Source organism: Heptranchias perlo, chromosome 5, assembly GCF_035084215.1.
Source record: "Heptranchias perlo isolate sHepPer1 chromosome 5, sHepPer1.hap1, whole genome shotgun sequence".
Lineage (NCBI taxonomy): Eukaryota > Metazoa > Chordata > Chondrichthyes > Hexanchiformes > Hexanchidae > Heptranchias > Heptranchias perlo.
Genome location: NC_090329.1, coordinates 26,048,333 through 26,064,929, shown reverse-complemented (window position 1 = coordinate 26,064,929; position 16,597 = coordinate 26,048,333). Strand labels below are relative to the sequence as shown.

At 46.7% G+C, this 16,597-nt stretch overlaps 1 protein-coding gene across 3 annotated transcripts in view; it reads right to left on the bottom strand.

The window, feature by feature from the left end:
• slc17a5 (solute carrier family 17 member 5) overlaps positions 1–16,597 on the bottom strand; it is a 70,207-nt gene that overhangs the window by 20,679 nt on the left and 32,931 nt on the right. For all 3 annotated transcript variants that reach the window (XR_010962876.1, XM_067984162.1, XM_067984163.1), the window contains one exon: positions 9,261–9,419. Coding sequence is in view for 2 of the 3 variants with exons in the window: in XM_067984162.1 (XP_067840263.1) it covers positions 9,261–9,419 (159 nt within the window). In the remaining variant the exon portion in view is untranslated. The remainder of the gene's footprint in view (positions 1–9,260; positions 9,420–16,597) is intronic.

The window sequence follows — 16,597 nt, the reverse complement described above, 5'->3', positions numbered from 1 at the left end:
GGTGCAGGAACAGAGAGGCCTGGGGGTGTATGTGCACAAATCTTTGAAGGTAGCAGGACAAGTTGAGAAGGCTATTAAAAGGCTTTAATAATAGAGGCAGATAGTACAAAAGCAAGGAAGTTATTCTAAACCTTTCTAAAACACTGGTTAGGCCCAGCTGGAGTATTATGTCCAATTATGGACACCACACTTTAGGAAGGCAGTCAAGGCCTTGGAGAGGGTGCAGAGGAGATTTACTGGAATGGTACCAGGGATGAGGGACTTCAGTTTTGTGCAGAAACTGGAGAAGCTGGGATTGTTCTCATTAGAGCAGAGAAGGTTAAAGGGAGATTTAAAGAGGTGTTCAAAATCATAAAGGGTTTTGATAGAGTAAATAAGGAGAAACTGTTTCCACTGGCGGAAGGGTCAGTAACCAGAGAACACAGATTTAAGGTAATTAGCAAAAGAACCAGAGGCGAGATGAGGAGAAATTTTTTTACGCAGCAAGTTATGATGATCTGGAATGTACTGCCTGAAGGGGTGGTGGAAGCAGATTCAATAGTAACTTTCAAAAAGGAATTAGATAAATACTTGAAATATTTGCAGGGGTATGGGGAAAGAGCAGGGGAGTGGACTAATCGGATAGCTCTTTCAAACACCTTGCACAGGTACAATGGGCCAAATGGCCTCCTTCAGTGCTGTAAGATTCTATGGTTCTATAACTTATCCCACTGTTAAAGTTTAGCTTTGTATCTCCCTTTTAGACTACAAGGCTTAATTGTTAGAAATAAGTACATCCTGAGGTCAATTATAGAGACAGTTTCTGAGGTACATTGAGGTCAACTAGGGATAATGTTTCTATAAATTGATTGTCATGGGAAATTACTTATTTTTTAATACTTAAAACTGTTTTGCATCTGTAACAAAGCGTGACATAGAATCATAGAAGTTTACAACATGGCATCTTAAATGTAGCAGACTCGAAACTTTCATATTCACAATATTGATAAACAGATGCATAGCTCATGCACAAGGAAAATGATGGCACACACAACCATTGATATTTAAGGCATTCAAATGGGGCCATGTTGGTGGTCAATTTGGAGTAATTTTACTAGTCGCATGATTACATGACTTGTGCTCATAACTTAAAGTGATATTAGTGCAAAAAGTCAGATAGCCAGGTGGTGAAGGGTAGAATACTAGAGCCTGGTCTTCAGTTGATTCCAAGCCTTTATTCTCAGAGATCCCCCTTACACATCGTGCACCCCTTAGATAAGCTCCCTCTTATAAATGGATACGAGAGTCCCCAATTGATACAAATCACATGGATACAATTAATAATTAGTACGATTTAAAGTGTTGTTCCATTTCCCCATTGAGAAGGCAGACAGAATCTTTATTGCCACCACTGCCAACAACTGCTCTGTAACAGAGTTAGATTAAGAATTGTGTGGGGGAAATTGAGCATTTTAATCAAGTTACTGTACATGTACTGCTTGTTGTATGAGGAAACTCCCCTCGTGGGTAGGGACCCTGCTCATTGTACAAGGAAACTGCTCTAGTGAGTAGAGTCACCGTTTGGTGTACAAGGAAACTGCTCTAGTGAGTAGGGTCACCGCTTGGTGTAACAAGGCAACTGCCCTAGTGAGTAGGGTCACCGTTTGGTATACAAGGAAACTGCCCTTGTGAGTAGGTTCACCGCTTGGCATACAAGGAAACTGCTCTAGTGAATGAGGTTATCACTTGGCGTACAAGGAAACTGCCCTAGTGAGTGGGGTCACCGCTTGGCGTACAAGGAAACTGCCCTAGTGAGTGGGGTCACCGCTTGGCGTACAAGGAAACTGCCCTAGTGAATGGGGTCACCGCTTGGCGTACAAGGAAACTGCCCTAGTGAGTGGGGTCACTGCTTGGCGTACAAGGAAACTGCCCTAGTAGGTAGGGACACTGCTTGGTATAGTACTGAAATATACAGGCCAAAGGTGGCTCAAGGCTTAGTTCCCGATCTGCCTCAACTGAAATCAACTAATTTGGTAAAGTTCCTGTTCACGATTATTATGCAGTAACCTCTGCTGGAAAATGTGTGTGTGTGCGAGAGCTTGCGTGCGGAGGAAGGTGAGTGAATGGATGTTGTGTGGATGATGGATGGAAAAAAATTCAGACTCGGTCATGAGAATCCCACATTCCTACCAACACTCACTGTATATTCACACACGAAGAATTACCATTTGAGTGAGGTACCAGAATGCTGTTGGTACTGGGAGAACTGTACCCCAAAGTGGGTAAGCTTTCAGGAGAGAAGTGAGGGGCTAATTTGGGGAGGAAAAAAAATCATACTTACTAGCTGTGGCATTGCTTACAGGTAGTTTGGGGTTCTTCAGCAGTTACTATATGTAGCTGTTAATCGGAGCTAACCTTTTAAGGCCACTATTTTATACTCTCTTTGGGAATGTGCTCTACATGGGTCTTAAGGTCAGAATTTAATTGCTGTGAGATGAGGGAAGTTTGTAGATTTCCAGGTGCTTGTAAATGTCAGACTGCAGATCAGGGAAGAAGCTCCAGCATGCCTTTCTCTTTTTATCTATTGTTGACTTTTTGGAGCAAGTTGTCTGGACTGTAACAGATGTTTTCAACATTATATTGATATATGTAAGGGAGCTTAACATACTCTAGTAGCCAGCATTCAAAGTAAAATGGGAAGTAAAATCTGATTTTGCGGAATAAAATACTCAGTGCATTAAACTCACCTATAAACTAAATATAGGCAATTCCAACATTGACCAAATGTAGGGACTTGCACAACACCAGGTTATAGTCTAACAGTTTTATTTTAAATCACAAGCTTACCTCCTTCGTCAGGTGAGTGAAGGGATTCTAAAAACGCATAGCATATATAGTCAGAGAACAATGCCTGGTGATTACAGATAATCTTTCCAACTGCCCCCTATAACACCTCGCCTGGGAGACGATCACAGCAATCAAAGGTGTCGTTGGTGTTCAGACAGGTTAGCTACGGAAAACATTACATCCCAGTATACTGAATACACAATGGGTCAGATTACAAAGACAGAGAGAGAAAGAGACCCGAAAGGTAGAGAGAGAGAGAATGTCCCATTGTATTAAAAACAGATAACTTTTTTTCGCTGATGGGGTTACATGTAGCGTGACATGAACCCAAGATCTCGGTTGAGGCCGTCCTCATGGATGCGGACTTGGCTATCAATTTCTGCTCGACGATTTTGCGTTGTCGTGTGTCTCGAAGGCCGCCTTGGAGAACGCTTACCCGAAGATCATAGGCTGAATGTCCTTGACTGCTGAAGTGTTCCCTGACTGGGAGGGAACCCTCCTGTCTGGCGATTGTTGTGCGGTGTCCGTTCATCCGTTGTCGCAGTGTCTGCATGGTCTCACCGATGTACCATGCTCCAGGGCATCCTTTCCTGCAACGTATGAGGTAGACAACGTTGGCCGAGTCACAGGAGTACGAACCATGTACCTGGTGGGTGGTGCCCTCTTGTGTGATGGTGGTATCTGTGTCGATGATCTGGCATGTCTTGCAGAGTTTGCCGTGGCAGGGTTGTGTGGTGTCGTGGACGCTGTTCTCCTGAAAGCTGGGTAATTTGCTGCGAACGATGGTCTGTTTGAAGGCGAGTAGTGGAGGCGTGGGGATGGCCTTAGCAAGGTGTTCGTCATCATCGATGAGGTGTTGAAGGCTGCGAAGAACATGGCGTAGTTTCTCCGCTCCGGGGAAGTACTGGACGACGAAGGGTACTCTGTTGGTCGTGTCCCGTGTTTGTCTTCTGAGGAGGTCTATGCGATTTTTCGCTGTGGCCCGTCGGAACTGTCGATCGACGAGTCGAGCGTCATATCCCGTTCTTACGAGGGCGTCTTTCAGTGTCTGTAGGTGTCCATCGCGTTCCTCCTCGTCTGAGCAGATCCTGTCCATAGGGGATGGCCTCTTTGACGTGGTTAGGGTGGAAGCTGGAAAAGTGGAGCATCGTGAGGTTGTCCGTGGGCTTGCGATAGAGTGAGGTGCTGAGGTGCCCGTCTTTGATGGAGATTCGTGTGTCCAAGAAAGAAACCGATTCTGAGGAGTAGTCCATGGTGAGTTTGATGGTGGGATGGAACTTGTTGATGTTATCGTGTAGTCTCTTCAGTGATTCTTCACCGTGGGTCCATAGGAAGAAAATGTCGTCGATGTATCTGGTGTATAGCGTTGGTTGGAGGTCCTGTGCAGTGAAGAAGTCGTGCTCGAACTTGTGCATGAAAATGTTGGCGTATTGGGGTGCGAATTTGGTCCCCATGGCTGTTCCGTGTGTTTGGGTAAAGAACAGGTTGTCGAAGGTGAAGACATTGTGATCCAGGATGAAGCGGATGAGTTGTAGGATGGCGTCTGGAGATTGGCTGTTGTTGGTGTTGAGTACTGAGGCTGTTGCAGCGATGCAGTCATCGTGGGGGATACTGGTGTAGAGTGCCGAGACGTCCATCGTGGTGAGAAGTGTTCCTGATTCAACTGGTCCGTGGGTGCTGAGTTTTTGTAGGAAGTCTGTAGTGTCGCGACAGAAGCCGGGGGTTCCCTGTACGATGGGTTTCAGGATGCCCTCGACGTATCCAGAGAGGTTCTCACACAGGGTTCCGTTGCCTGATACGATAGGACGTCCAGGTGTGTTGGCTTTGTGTATCTTTGGGAGGCAGTAGAAGTCTCCCACGCGGGGAGTACGTGGGATGAGAGCGTGTAGGACGCTTTGAAGGTCTGGATCAAAGGTCTTGATCAGTTTGTTGAGCTGGTGGGTGTGTTCTTTGGTCGAATCTGCGGGTAACCGTCTGTAGTGTTCCTGGTTGTCCAGTTGTCGGTATGCTTCTTTGCAATAGTCCATTCTGTTCTGTATGACGACGGCTCCTCCTTTGTCCGCTGGTTTGATGACGATGTTGCGGTTGGTCTTGAGAGCGTCGATGGCGTTGCGTTGTGCTCGGGTGACATTCTGGACTGTCTTGAGTGCGGCTGATGAATCTGGCGTTGACGCATCTCCTGACAGCTTGAGTATACATGTTGAGTTTAGGGCAGCGACCCTCCGGAGGAGTCCAATTTGAAGTGTCTTCTTCACTGCACAGGACCTCCAACCAACGCTATACACCAGATACATCGACGACATTTTCTTCCTATGGACTCACGGTGAAGAATCACTGAAGAGACTACACGATAACATCAACAAGTTCCATCCCACCATCAAACTCACCATGGATTACTCCTCAGAATCGGTTTCTTTCTTGGACACACGAATCTCCATCAAAGACGGGCACCTCAGCACCACACCCTACCGCAAGCCCACAGACAACCTCACGATGCTCCACTTTTCCAGCTTACACCCTAACCACGTCAAAGAGGCCATCCCCTATGGACAGGCCCTGCGAATACACAGGATCTGCTCAGATGAGGAGGAACGCGATGGACACCTACAGACGTTGAAAGACGCCCTCGTAGGAACGGGATATGACGCTCGACTCATTGATCGACAGTTCCGACGGGCCACAGCAAAAAATCGCATAGACCTCCTCAGAAGACAAACACGGGACACAACCAACAGAGTACCCTTCGTCGTCCAGTACTTCCCCGGAGCGGAGAAACTACGCCATGTTCTTCGCAGCCTTCAACATGTCATCGATGACGACGAACACCTCGCTAAGCCCATCCCCGCGCCTCCACTACTCGCCTTCAAACAGCCACCTAACCTCAAACAGACCATCGTTCGCAGAAAATTACCCAGCTTTCAGGAGAACAGCGTCCACGACACCACACAACCCTGCCACGGCAACCTCTGCAAGACATGCCAGATCATCAACACAGATACCACCATCACACGAGAGGACACCACCCACCAGGTACATGGTTCATACTCCTGCGACTCGGCCAACGTTGTCTACCTCAGACATTGCAGGAAAGGATGCCCTCCGGAGCATGGTACATCGGCGAGACCATGCAGACACTACGACAACGGATGAACGGACACCGCACAACAATCGCCAGACAGGAGGGTTCCCTCCCAGTCGGGGAACACTTCAGCAGTCAAGGACATTCAGCCTACGATCTTCGGGTAAGCGTTCTCCAAGGCGGCCTTCGAGACACACGACAACGCAAAATCATCGAGCAGAAATTGATAGCCAAGTTCCGCATCCATGAGGACGGCCTCAACCGGGATCTTGGGTTCATGTCACGCTACATGTAACCCCACCAGCAAAAAAAAGTTAAGTGTTTTTAATGCAACTGGACATTCTCTCTCTCTGTCTTTCGGGTCTCTTTCTCTCTCTGTCTTTGTAATCTGACCCATTGTGTATTCAGTATACTGGGATGTAATGTTTTCCGTGGCTAACCTGTCTGAACACCAACGACACCTTTGATTGCTGTGATCGTCTCCCAGGCGAGGTGTTATAGGGGGCAGTTGGAAAGATTATCTGTAATCACCAGGCATTGTTCTCTGACTATATATGCTATGCGTTTTTAGAATCCCTTCACTCACCTGACGAAGGAGGTAAGCTCTGAAAGCTTGTGATTTAAAATAAAACTGTTGGACGATAACCTGGTGTTGTGCAAGTCCTTACATTTGTCCACCCCAGTCCATCACCGGCATCTCCACATCATGGCAACATTGAGCAGTATGAGCATAGTTTGTAATACAAGGTTTTTTTCCACCAATTTCAGTGCCAGAGGGAGAAATTAACAACTGGAGGATCTACTCAGATGGCATTATGTTAGGTCCTGCCTCCTTCACAACTGTAGAGAACAAAATGGCAGATTGAGCAAAGTTCTTTTTAAAAACATCATTACAATGAGGAGGGGAATAGGATCAAAGAGAATAAGGAGAAGAAACAGTCCTGATGTACTAGCAGCATTGGTTTCAATTCCTAGATATATTTGTGGACTGGCTTCCCGAACATGCAGAGTAGGGTCATAGGGTGAGGATTCTCGAATTAAGAATAAGGAGGTCCACAGCAAGACCTTTAGGTCCATTCCTGCTCCATCTAAAGTGTATGATTATTCTGTCATGAAGCTTCCTTCACACCAATTGTTGATCCGCTACATTAAAGAACACAAAGTTTCTTTCCCCATCTGACCTCGAAATAAAATCTAGAATTATTAATATCTCTATAAATCTCAATCCTCCTTCTCAACATATATCAATCCAGCTCCCTTTTAAAAGCATCAATTGACCCCAAATCAAAAACCTCCTCTGGGCGTATGTTCCATACATCTATTAAGCTGTGGGAAATAAATGGCTTTCTATTCTCTGATATTCTCGAGATATCAATGTTATACTTTTGCTCTCTGGTCTTGTTCTCATTATTTAAGTTAAACAGCTTGCTTACTTCAACTTAATTTGCATCTTTCATCATTTAAAAGACCTGTGTCGTATAGCCCCTTTGTATATTTTTCCCTCTGTGTTTAGTAGCTTGAACCTTTCTTCTTCACCTGGGGGTAGAGTAGTGTGGTGGTTTGGATACTGGTTTAGCAACCAAAAGTCACAAGTTCAAATCTCACCATGGCAAATTGTGAAGCTGAATTCAATGATTCTGGTAATTTGTGGGCTACTGGATTGTTGCAAAAACCCAATTGGTTCACTAATGTCCTTTAGGGAATTGAACCTATGTGGTCTGGCCTACCAGTAACTCCAGTCCCATATTATGTGGTGACTCTTAACTAGCCTCAGGGCAACTAGTGGTGGACAATAAATGCTGCTTTTCCAGCACTGCCCACATCCCAAGAACAAAAAATATACCTAGTCCTGATGTCAGGAATCATATGAACCCTTCCTAATGTATCAATATTCTTCCCGAGGTAAGGTGACTAAAACGATACACTTCTCTCGAACTGGCCTCCCCATTTATCTGTTCTGTACTCCAGGTGCTCCCCAGTATTTGATTTTCCCTACTCTTAACTGATCAATGATCATTCCTTTTCTCCGAGTGATTGCTGATTCTCTTGCAACACAATACTTGACTGCATGATAACAGCATTCTTCCTTCACAATCATTTTAGTAACTGGATTATTGAACACGTAATGTATCAGTTTTTGGATATCCAAATCTGGGATTGTAGCAATTATCTCACCTCTGTTGCCCGAGCTGGGTTTTTAAAAAAAATATAATATATCTGTAATGTTAAATTCACCTTAAAATGAGAGAACTCCAAAAGGCTGTACACAGCATTTTTCTCAACATGAGGCCAGCAGTTTGGAGCTCACCTCAACAATAATGATTTGGAATGTTAATCAGTACACAAACGTAGGGTCGTTATGTACAATCTCAAACATTTCACGACATTGTAGATGGCTATATGTTATTCCATTCCATTCACACAACTGAAGGATTAGCTAAGGCAGGTATTTTGGAACCTTCTGTTTACACATCAAAATGTAAATCTTTCACTTCAGAATTGTACCTGTGATTGACAGCTTGGCAGACCAAGACTCCTATCCCAGAGATTCAAGGCAGTGGACAGAGAAGTCTCTCTCTCTGAGACATGGAGAGTGAGCTGTGTTCTAGCAAGCAGCAGCAGAAAGTTGCCTGCATTTTAAAAAGGTCTGAACCAGTCAGCTTTGAATAGCTAGTTAGTAGTTAGATTTTTTTTTTCACATCCGAGTACTGATGGTTCGCACCGAATATACTGTCCATTTGTGTACTTTATGTAACGTAAACCAGTTGTTGGTTTGAAGCTGTGCCTTGTTTCAGTAAATTGCTACTTCAGTCCGCCTTCTGTAAAGAGAACACACTTCACATGGCAGCATGCGTTATATTGCAGTAGCTGGTACACGGAGCAAGGAGTCTCTTACGATCATCGAGTCGTGCTATTGTTTAACTATTTACTGGACAGTAAAAGGTGCACTCTGGACTGTAAGGTCTGCTTACAGGAGTGACTGATGACACTGAACCTGAGAGAATACCTGGTGCAAAACTCCCAAAATTATGGCAGGGATCAACAAACTGAAAGCTTAGAATTTCAGGCTAAGTTGGTATTAGAATGATCTTAGTCAAATAGATAAACACTGACAGTGAAATAAGTGGTGATGGATCATAGCTTTAGTGATAGCATTGTGTAGAAATCATTCTAACAATACCACTATCTGCCATATATTGTAATTTTTTCAAAGCACAGCATAACTTTTGTTAGCGTGGATTGACAGGTGTAGAAGATTTAGTTGCACTACAGCTTTTTTCATTGTTTTCTTCAAATTTAGCAAAAACACTATGCACACAATGCATTTGAGCTATAATAGCCTTTTCAGACTTACCTCTCTAATGTCAAATTGCAGAATTTCTTCCATGTATGTTGGCAGTAGCGTTAATAGTGTGTAAAAAGTCCAGTTGTAGCAAAAATGAGGAACGATTATAGCCCAGAGTGGTAAAGATTTCCATATGGCTCCCCAGGGCACATAATTCTTAAAGGAATGCTACAGAAATAAACAAAACAAAACGGAAAGAAATAAGTTATTAAAATTGAAGGAGAAAACAAGCTAGGCGCTATTTAAATGCAAATGAATACACTGTAAGTGGGAGTGCTACAACAAACTAGAAATAAATGTTGTTCTTGACTAGTATTTGAACTAAATAAGTTTTTATTTTAAGTTTAGACAGTGCTGGTGGGTTTGTTTAATCTTGCTTTGAGTTGCAACAGGAATAAAAGCCAGCTCCTCACAGACATAGAACAGTTGAATAGAAATCAATTATTTTCCCTACTTCATGATAATAAGCACAGGAGTCTCAGTTCAGCATTACCAAGATTTGGGTACGGTACCATAGTGGTTATGTTACTGGACTAGTAATCCAGAGTCATGAGTTCAAATCCTGCCACGGCAGCTGGGGAATTTAAATTCAATTAAATAAAAATCTGGAATTAAAAAACCTAGTATCAGTAATGGTGGCCATGAAACTACCAGATAGTCGTAAAAACCCATCGGGTTCACTAATGTCCTTTAGGGAAGGAAACCTGCCGTCCTTACCCGGTCTGGCCTATATGTGACTCCAGACCCATAGCGATGTGGTTGATTCTTAATCGCCCTCTGAAATGGCCTAGCAAGCCACTCAGTTGTAAATCTCGCTACAGAATGTCACAAGAATAAAAAAACTGGATGGGCCATTAGGCAGCGGACGCGACAAAGGCAAATCAAGTCCATAGTCCTCCTCACTAATATCTGAGGACTTGTGCCAAAATTGGGAGAGCTGTCCCACAGACTAGTCAAGCAACAGCCTGACATAGCCATACTCACAGAATCATACCTTTCATCCAACGTCCCAGACTCTTCCATCACCATCCCTGGGTACGCCCTGTCCCACCGGCAGGACAGACCCACCAGAGGTGGCAGTGCAGTGGTACACAGTCAGCAGGGAGTGGCCCTGGGAGTCCTCAACATTGACTCCAGACCCCATGAAATCTCATGGCATCAGGTCAAACATGCTGATTCCTGCTGGTTACCACCTACCGCCCTCCCTCAGCTGATGAATCAGTCCTCCTCCATGTTGAGCACCACTTGGAGGAAGCAGAGGGTAGCAAGGGCACAGAATGTACTCTGGGTGGGAGACTTCAATGTCCATCACCAAGAGTGGCTCGATAGCACCACTACTGACCGAGCTGGCCGAGACCTGAAGGACATAGCTGCCAGACTGGGCCTGCGGCAGGTGGTGAGCGAACCAACACGAGGGAAAAACCTACTTGACCTTGTCCTCACCAATCTACCTGTCGCAAATGCATCTGTCCATGACAGCATTGGTAGGAGTGATCACCACACAGTCCTCGTGGAGACGAAGTCCCGTCTTTGCACTGAGGACACCATCCAACGTGTTGTGTGGCACTACCACCGTGCTAAATGGGATAGATTCAGAACAGATCTAGCAGCTCAAAACTGGGCATCCATGAGGCGCTGTGGGCCATCAGCAGCAGCAGAATTGTATTCCAGCACAATCTGTAACCTCATGGCCCGGCACATTCCTCACTCTACCATTACTAACAAGCCAGGGGGTCAATCCTGGTTCAATGAGGAGTGTAGAAGAGCATACCAGGAGTAGCACCAAGCGCACCTAAAAATGAGGTGCCAACCTGGTGAAGCTACAACACAGGACTACATGCATGCTGAACGGCGGAAGCAACATGCTATAGACAGAGCTAAGCGATTCCACAACCAACGGATCAGATCAAAGCTCTGCAGTCCTGCAACATCCAGTCGTGAATGGTGGTGGACAATTAAACAACTAACGGGAGGAGGAGGCTCCATGAACATCCCCATCCTCAATGATGAGTGCAAAAGACAAGGTTGAAGCATTTGCAACCATCTTCAGCCAGAAGTGCCGAGTGGATGATCCATCTTGGCCTCCTCCCGTTATCCCCACCATCACAGAAGCCAGTCTTCAACCAATTCGATTCACTCCACGTGATATCAAGAAACGGCTGAGTGCACTGGATACAGCAAAGGCTATGGGCCCTGACAACATCCGAGCTGTAGTGCTGAAGACTTGTGCTCCAGAACTAGCTGCGCTCTTAGCCAAGCTGTTCCAGTACAGCTACAACACTGGCATCTACCCGACAATGTGGAAAATTGCCCAGGTATGTCCTGTCCACAAAAAGCAGGACAAATCCAATCCGGCCAATTACTGCCCCATCAGTCTACTCTCAATCATCAGCAAAGTGATGGAAAGTGTCGTCGACAGTGCTATCAAGCGGCACTTACTCACCAATAACCTGCTCACCGATGCTCAGTTTGGGTTCCGCCAGGCCTCATTACAGCCTTGGTCCAAACATGGACAAAAGAGCTGAATTCCAGAGGTGAGGTGAGAGTGACTGCTCTTGATATCAAGGCAGCATTTGACCGAGTGAGGCACCAAGGAGCCCTAGTAAAATTGAAGTCAATGGGAATCAGGGGGAAAACTCTTCAGTGGCTGGAGTCATACCGAGCACAAAGGAAAATGGTAGTGATTGTTGGAGGCCAATCATCTCAATCCCAGGACATTGCTGCAGCAGTTCTTCAGGGCACTGATCCAGGTCCAACCATCTTCAGCTGCTTCATCAATGACATTCCCTCCATCTTAAGGTCAGAAATGGGGATGTTCGCTGATGATTGAACAGTGTTCAGTTCCATTCGCAACCCCTCAGATAATGAAGAAGTCCATGCCTGCATGCAGCAAGAACTGGACAACATCCAGGCTTGGGCTGATAAGTGGCAAATAACATTTGTGCCAGACAAGTGCCAGGCAATGACCATCACCAACAAGTCTAACCACCTCCCCTTGACATTCAACGGCATTACCATCGCTGAATCCCCCACCATCAACATCCTGGGGGTTACCATTGACCAGAAACTTAATTGGACCAGCCACATAAATACTGTGGCTACAAGAGCAGGAGAGAGGCTGGGTATTCAGCGGTGAGTGACTCACCTCCTGACTCCCCATAGCCTTTCCACCATTTACAAGGCACAAGTCAGGAGTGTGATGGAATACTCTCCACTTGCCTGGATGAGTACAGCTCCAATAACACTCAAGAAGCTCGACACCATCCAGGACAAAGTAGCCCGCTTGATTGGCGCCCCATCCAACACCCTAAAAATTCACTCCCTTCACCAGTGGCTTACCGTGGCTACAGTGTGTACCATCCACAGGATGCACTGCAGCAACTCTCCAAGGCTTCTTCAACAGCACCTCCCAAACCCGCGACCTCTACCACCTAGAAGGACAAGAGCAGCAGGCACATGGGAACACCACCACCTGCATGTTCCCCTCCAAGTCACACACCATCCCGACTTGGAAATATATCGCCGCTCTTTCATCGTCGTTGGGTCAAAATCCTGGAACTCCCTTCCTAACAGCACTGTGGGAGAACCTTCACCACACAGACTGCAGCAGTTCAAGAAGGCAGCTCACCACCACCTTCTCAAGGGCAATTAGGGATGGGCAATAAATGCTGGCCTTGCCAGCAACGCCCACATCCCCAAGAACAAATAATAAAAAGAATTGTTCAATGACTGACTCAGGCCAACATCTTTTCTGGCTCGTCCTCTTTAGTGCTCGGGATCAATAGCTGCCAAACTCTTTCTAAAGAAAGGAACACACCATCAGTCATATCGTGGAAGGCAGCTTAATTGAACATCTAATTCATGTACCTTGAAAAATTGCCCAGGTATGTCCTGTCCACAAAATGCAGGACAAATCCATCCCGGCCAATTACCATCGTATTAGCCTACACCCAATCAGCAGCAAAATGATGGAAGGTGTCGTGGACAGTGCTATCAAGCGGCACTTACTCACCAATAACCTGCTCACCGATGCTCAGTTTGGATTCCACTGGGACCACTCGGCTCCGGACCCCATGACAAACATGGACAAAAGAGCTGAATTCCAGAGGTGAGGTGAGAGCGACTGCCCTTGACATCAAGGCAGCATTTGACCGAGTGTGGCAACAAGGAGCCCAAGTAAAGCTGAAGTCAATGGGGATCAGGAGCAAAACTCTCCAGTGGCTGAAATCATACCCGGCACAAAGGAAGATGGTAGTGGTTGTTGGGAGGCCAATCATCTCAGTCCCAGGACGTTGCTGCAGGAGTCCCTCAGGGCAGTGTCCTAGGCCCAACCATTGTCAGCTGCTTCATCAATGACCTTCCTTCCATCATAAGGTCAGAAGTGGTGCTGTTCACTGATGATTGCACTGTGTTCACTCCATTCCCAATTCCTCATCCAGGCTTGGGTTGATGTGGCAAGTGCCAGGCAATGACCATCTGCAAGAATGTCTGACCAGCTCCCCATGACATTCAATGGCATTACTATTGCCGAATCTCCCACCATCAACATCCTGGGGGTCACCATTGACCAGAAACTCAACTGGACCAGCCACATAAATGCCATGACTACGAAAGCAAGTTAGAGACTGGGTAGTCTGAGGCGAGTGATTCACCTCCTGATTCCCCAAAGCCTCTCCACCACCTATAAGGCACAAGACAGGAGTGTGATGGAATACTCTTCACTTGCCAGGATGAGTCCAGCTCCAACAACACTCACGAAGCACAAAACCATCCAGGACAAAATAGACCACTCGGAACGGCAGCCCATCCACCACCTTAAACATTCACTCCCTCCACCGCCAGTCCACCATGGCTGTAGTGTGTACCATTTACAGGATGCACTGCTGCAACTCTCCAAGGCTTCTTCAACAGCACCTCCCAATCCTGTGACCTCTACCACCTGGAAGGACAAGGGCAGCAGGTGCATGGGATCAACACCACCTGCACGTTCCCCTCCAAGTCACACACCATCCCGACTTGGAAATATATCGCCGTTCCTTCATAGTCACTGGGTTAAAATCCTGGAACTCCCGACATCACATGGACTGCAGTGGTTCAAGAAGGCGGCTCACCACCACCTTCTCATGGGAAATTAGGGATGAGCAATAAATGCTGGCCTTGCTAGTGATGTCCATATCCCCAGAATGGATAAAAAAATGTGTTTGTATGTACGAGTGCTGTGTATCCATACACACAAACACACACACACACACACACACACACACAAAGAGAGAGCTATTACCACTGGTTGGGGAGTCGAGGACTAGGGGACGTAGCCTAAAAATTAGAGCCAGGATTTTCAGGAGTGAAGTTAGGAAACACTTCTACACGCAAAGGGTGGTAGAAATTTGGAACTATCTTCCACAAACAGCAGTTGATGCGAGCTCAATAGTTAATTTTAAATCTGAGATTGATAATACCTTTGGTTAACAAAAATCTAAGGGATGTGGGGCTAAGGCGGGTATATGGAGTTAGGTCACAGATCAGCCATGAACTCACTGAATGGCGGAACAGGCTTGAGGGGTGAAATGGCCTACTCTTGTTCCTATGTATACATATATACACACACAAGGCATACACACGCATCACGCACACGGCATGCACACGCACCGCACACGGCATGCACACGCACCGCACACGGCATGCACACGCACCGCACACGGCATGCACACGCACCGCACACGGCATGCACACGCACCGCACATACACACACACACTATATATATAGTGTGTATCTGTGTGTATATATATAGATGATGTACGCACCATATCTACAATATATGTACTACATACACACAATATAGTGTGTATCTGTGTGTATATATAGTGTGTGTGTGTATGTGTGTGCGCGCGCAGACACTGTGTGTGTGTGTGTGTGTGTGTGTGCGCGCGCGTGCAGACAGTGTGTGTGTGTGTGTGTGTGTGTGTGTGCGCGCATGCAGACTGTGTGTGTGTGTGCGCATGCAGACACTGTGTGTGTGTGCGCGCATGCAGACACTGTGTGTGTGTGCGCGCATGCAGACACTGTGTGTGTGTGCGCATGCAGACACTGTGTGTGTGTGTGTGTGTGTGTGTGTGTGCGCACGTGCAGACACTGTGTGCGCGTGCGTGCAGACACTATGTGTGTGCGTGTGCGCGCAGACAGTGTGTGTGTGTAGACTGTGTGTGAGTGTGCGCGTGTGCAGACTGTGTGTGTGTGTGTGTGTGTGTGTGTGTGTGTGTGTGCAGACTGTGTGTGTGTGTGTGTGTGTGTGTGTGTGTGCAGACTGTGTGTGTGTGTGTGTGTGTGTGTGTGTGTGTGCAGACTGTGTGTGTGTGTGTGTGTGTGTGTGTGTGTGCAGACTGTGTGTGTGTGTGTGTGTGTGTGTGCAGACTGTGTGTGTGTGTGTGTGTGTGCAGACTGTGTGTGTGTGTGTGTGTGTGCAGACTGTGTGTGTGTGTGTGTGTGTGTGCAGACTGTGTGTGTGTGTGTGTGTGTGTGTGCGCGCGCGTGCAGACAGTGTGTGTGTGTGTGTGTGTGTGTGTGTGTGCGCGCATGCAGACTGTGTGTGTGTGTGCGCATGCAGACACTGTGTGTGTGTGTGTGTGTGTGTGTGTGTGTGTGCGCACGTGCAGACACTGTGTGCGCGTGCGTGCAGACACTATGTGTGTGCGTGTGCGCGCAGACAGTGTGTGTGTGTAGACTGTGTGTGAGTGTGCGCGTGTGCAGACTGTGTGTGTGTGTGTGTGTGTGTGTGTGTGTGTGTGTGCAGACTGTGTGTGTGTGTGTGTGTGTGTGTGTGTGTGTGCAGACTGTGTGTGTGTGTGTGTGTGTGTGTGTGTGCAGACTGTGTGTGTGTGTGTGTGTGCAGACTGTGTGTGTGTGTGTGTGTGTGTGTGCAGACTGTGTGTGTGTGTGTGTGTGTGTGTGTGTGCAGACTGTGTGTGTGTGTGTGTGTGCAGACTGTGTGTGTGTGTGTGTGTGTGTGTGCAGACTGTGTGTGTGTGTGTGTGTGTGTGTGTGTGTGTGCAGACTGTGTGTGTGTGTGTGTGTGTGTGCAGACTGTGTGTGTGTGTGTGTGTGTGCAGACTGTGTGTGTGTGTGTGTGTGTGTGTGTGTGTGTGTGTGCAGACTGTGTGTGTGTGTGTGTGTGTGTGTGTGTGTGCAGACTGTGTGTGTGTGTGTGTGTGTGTGCAGACTGTGTGTGTGTGTGTGTGTGTGCAGACTGTGTGTGTGTGTGTGTGTGTGCAGACTGTGTGTGTGTGTGTGTGTGTGCAGACTGTGTGTGTGTGTGTGTGTGTGTGCAGACTGTGTGTGTGTGTGTGTG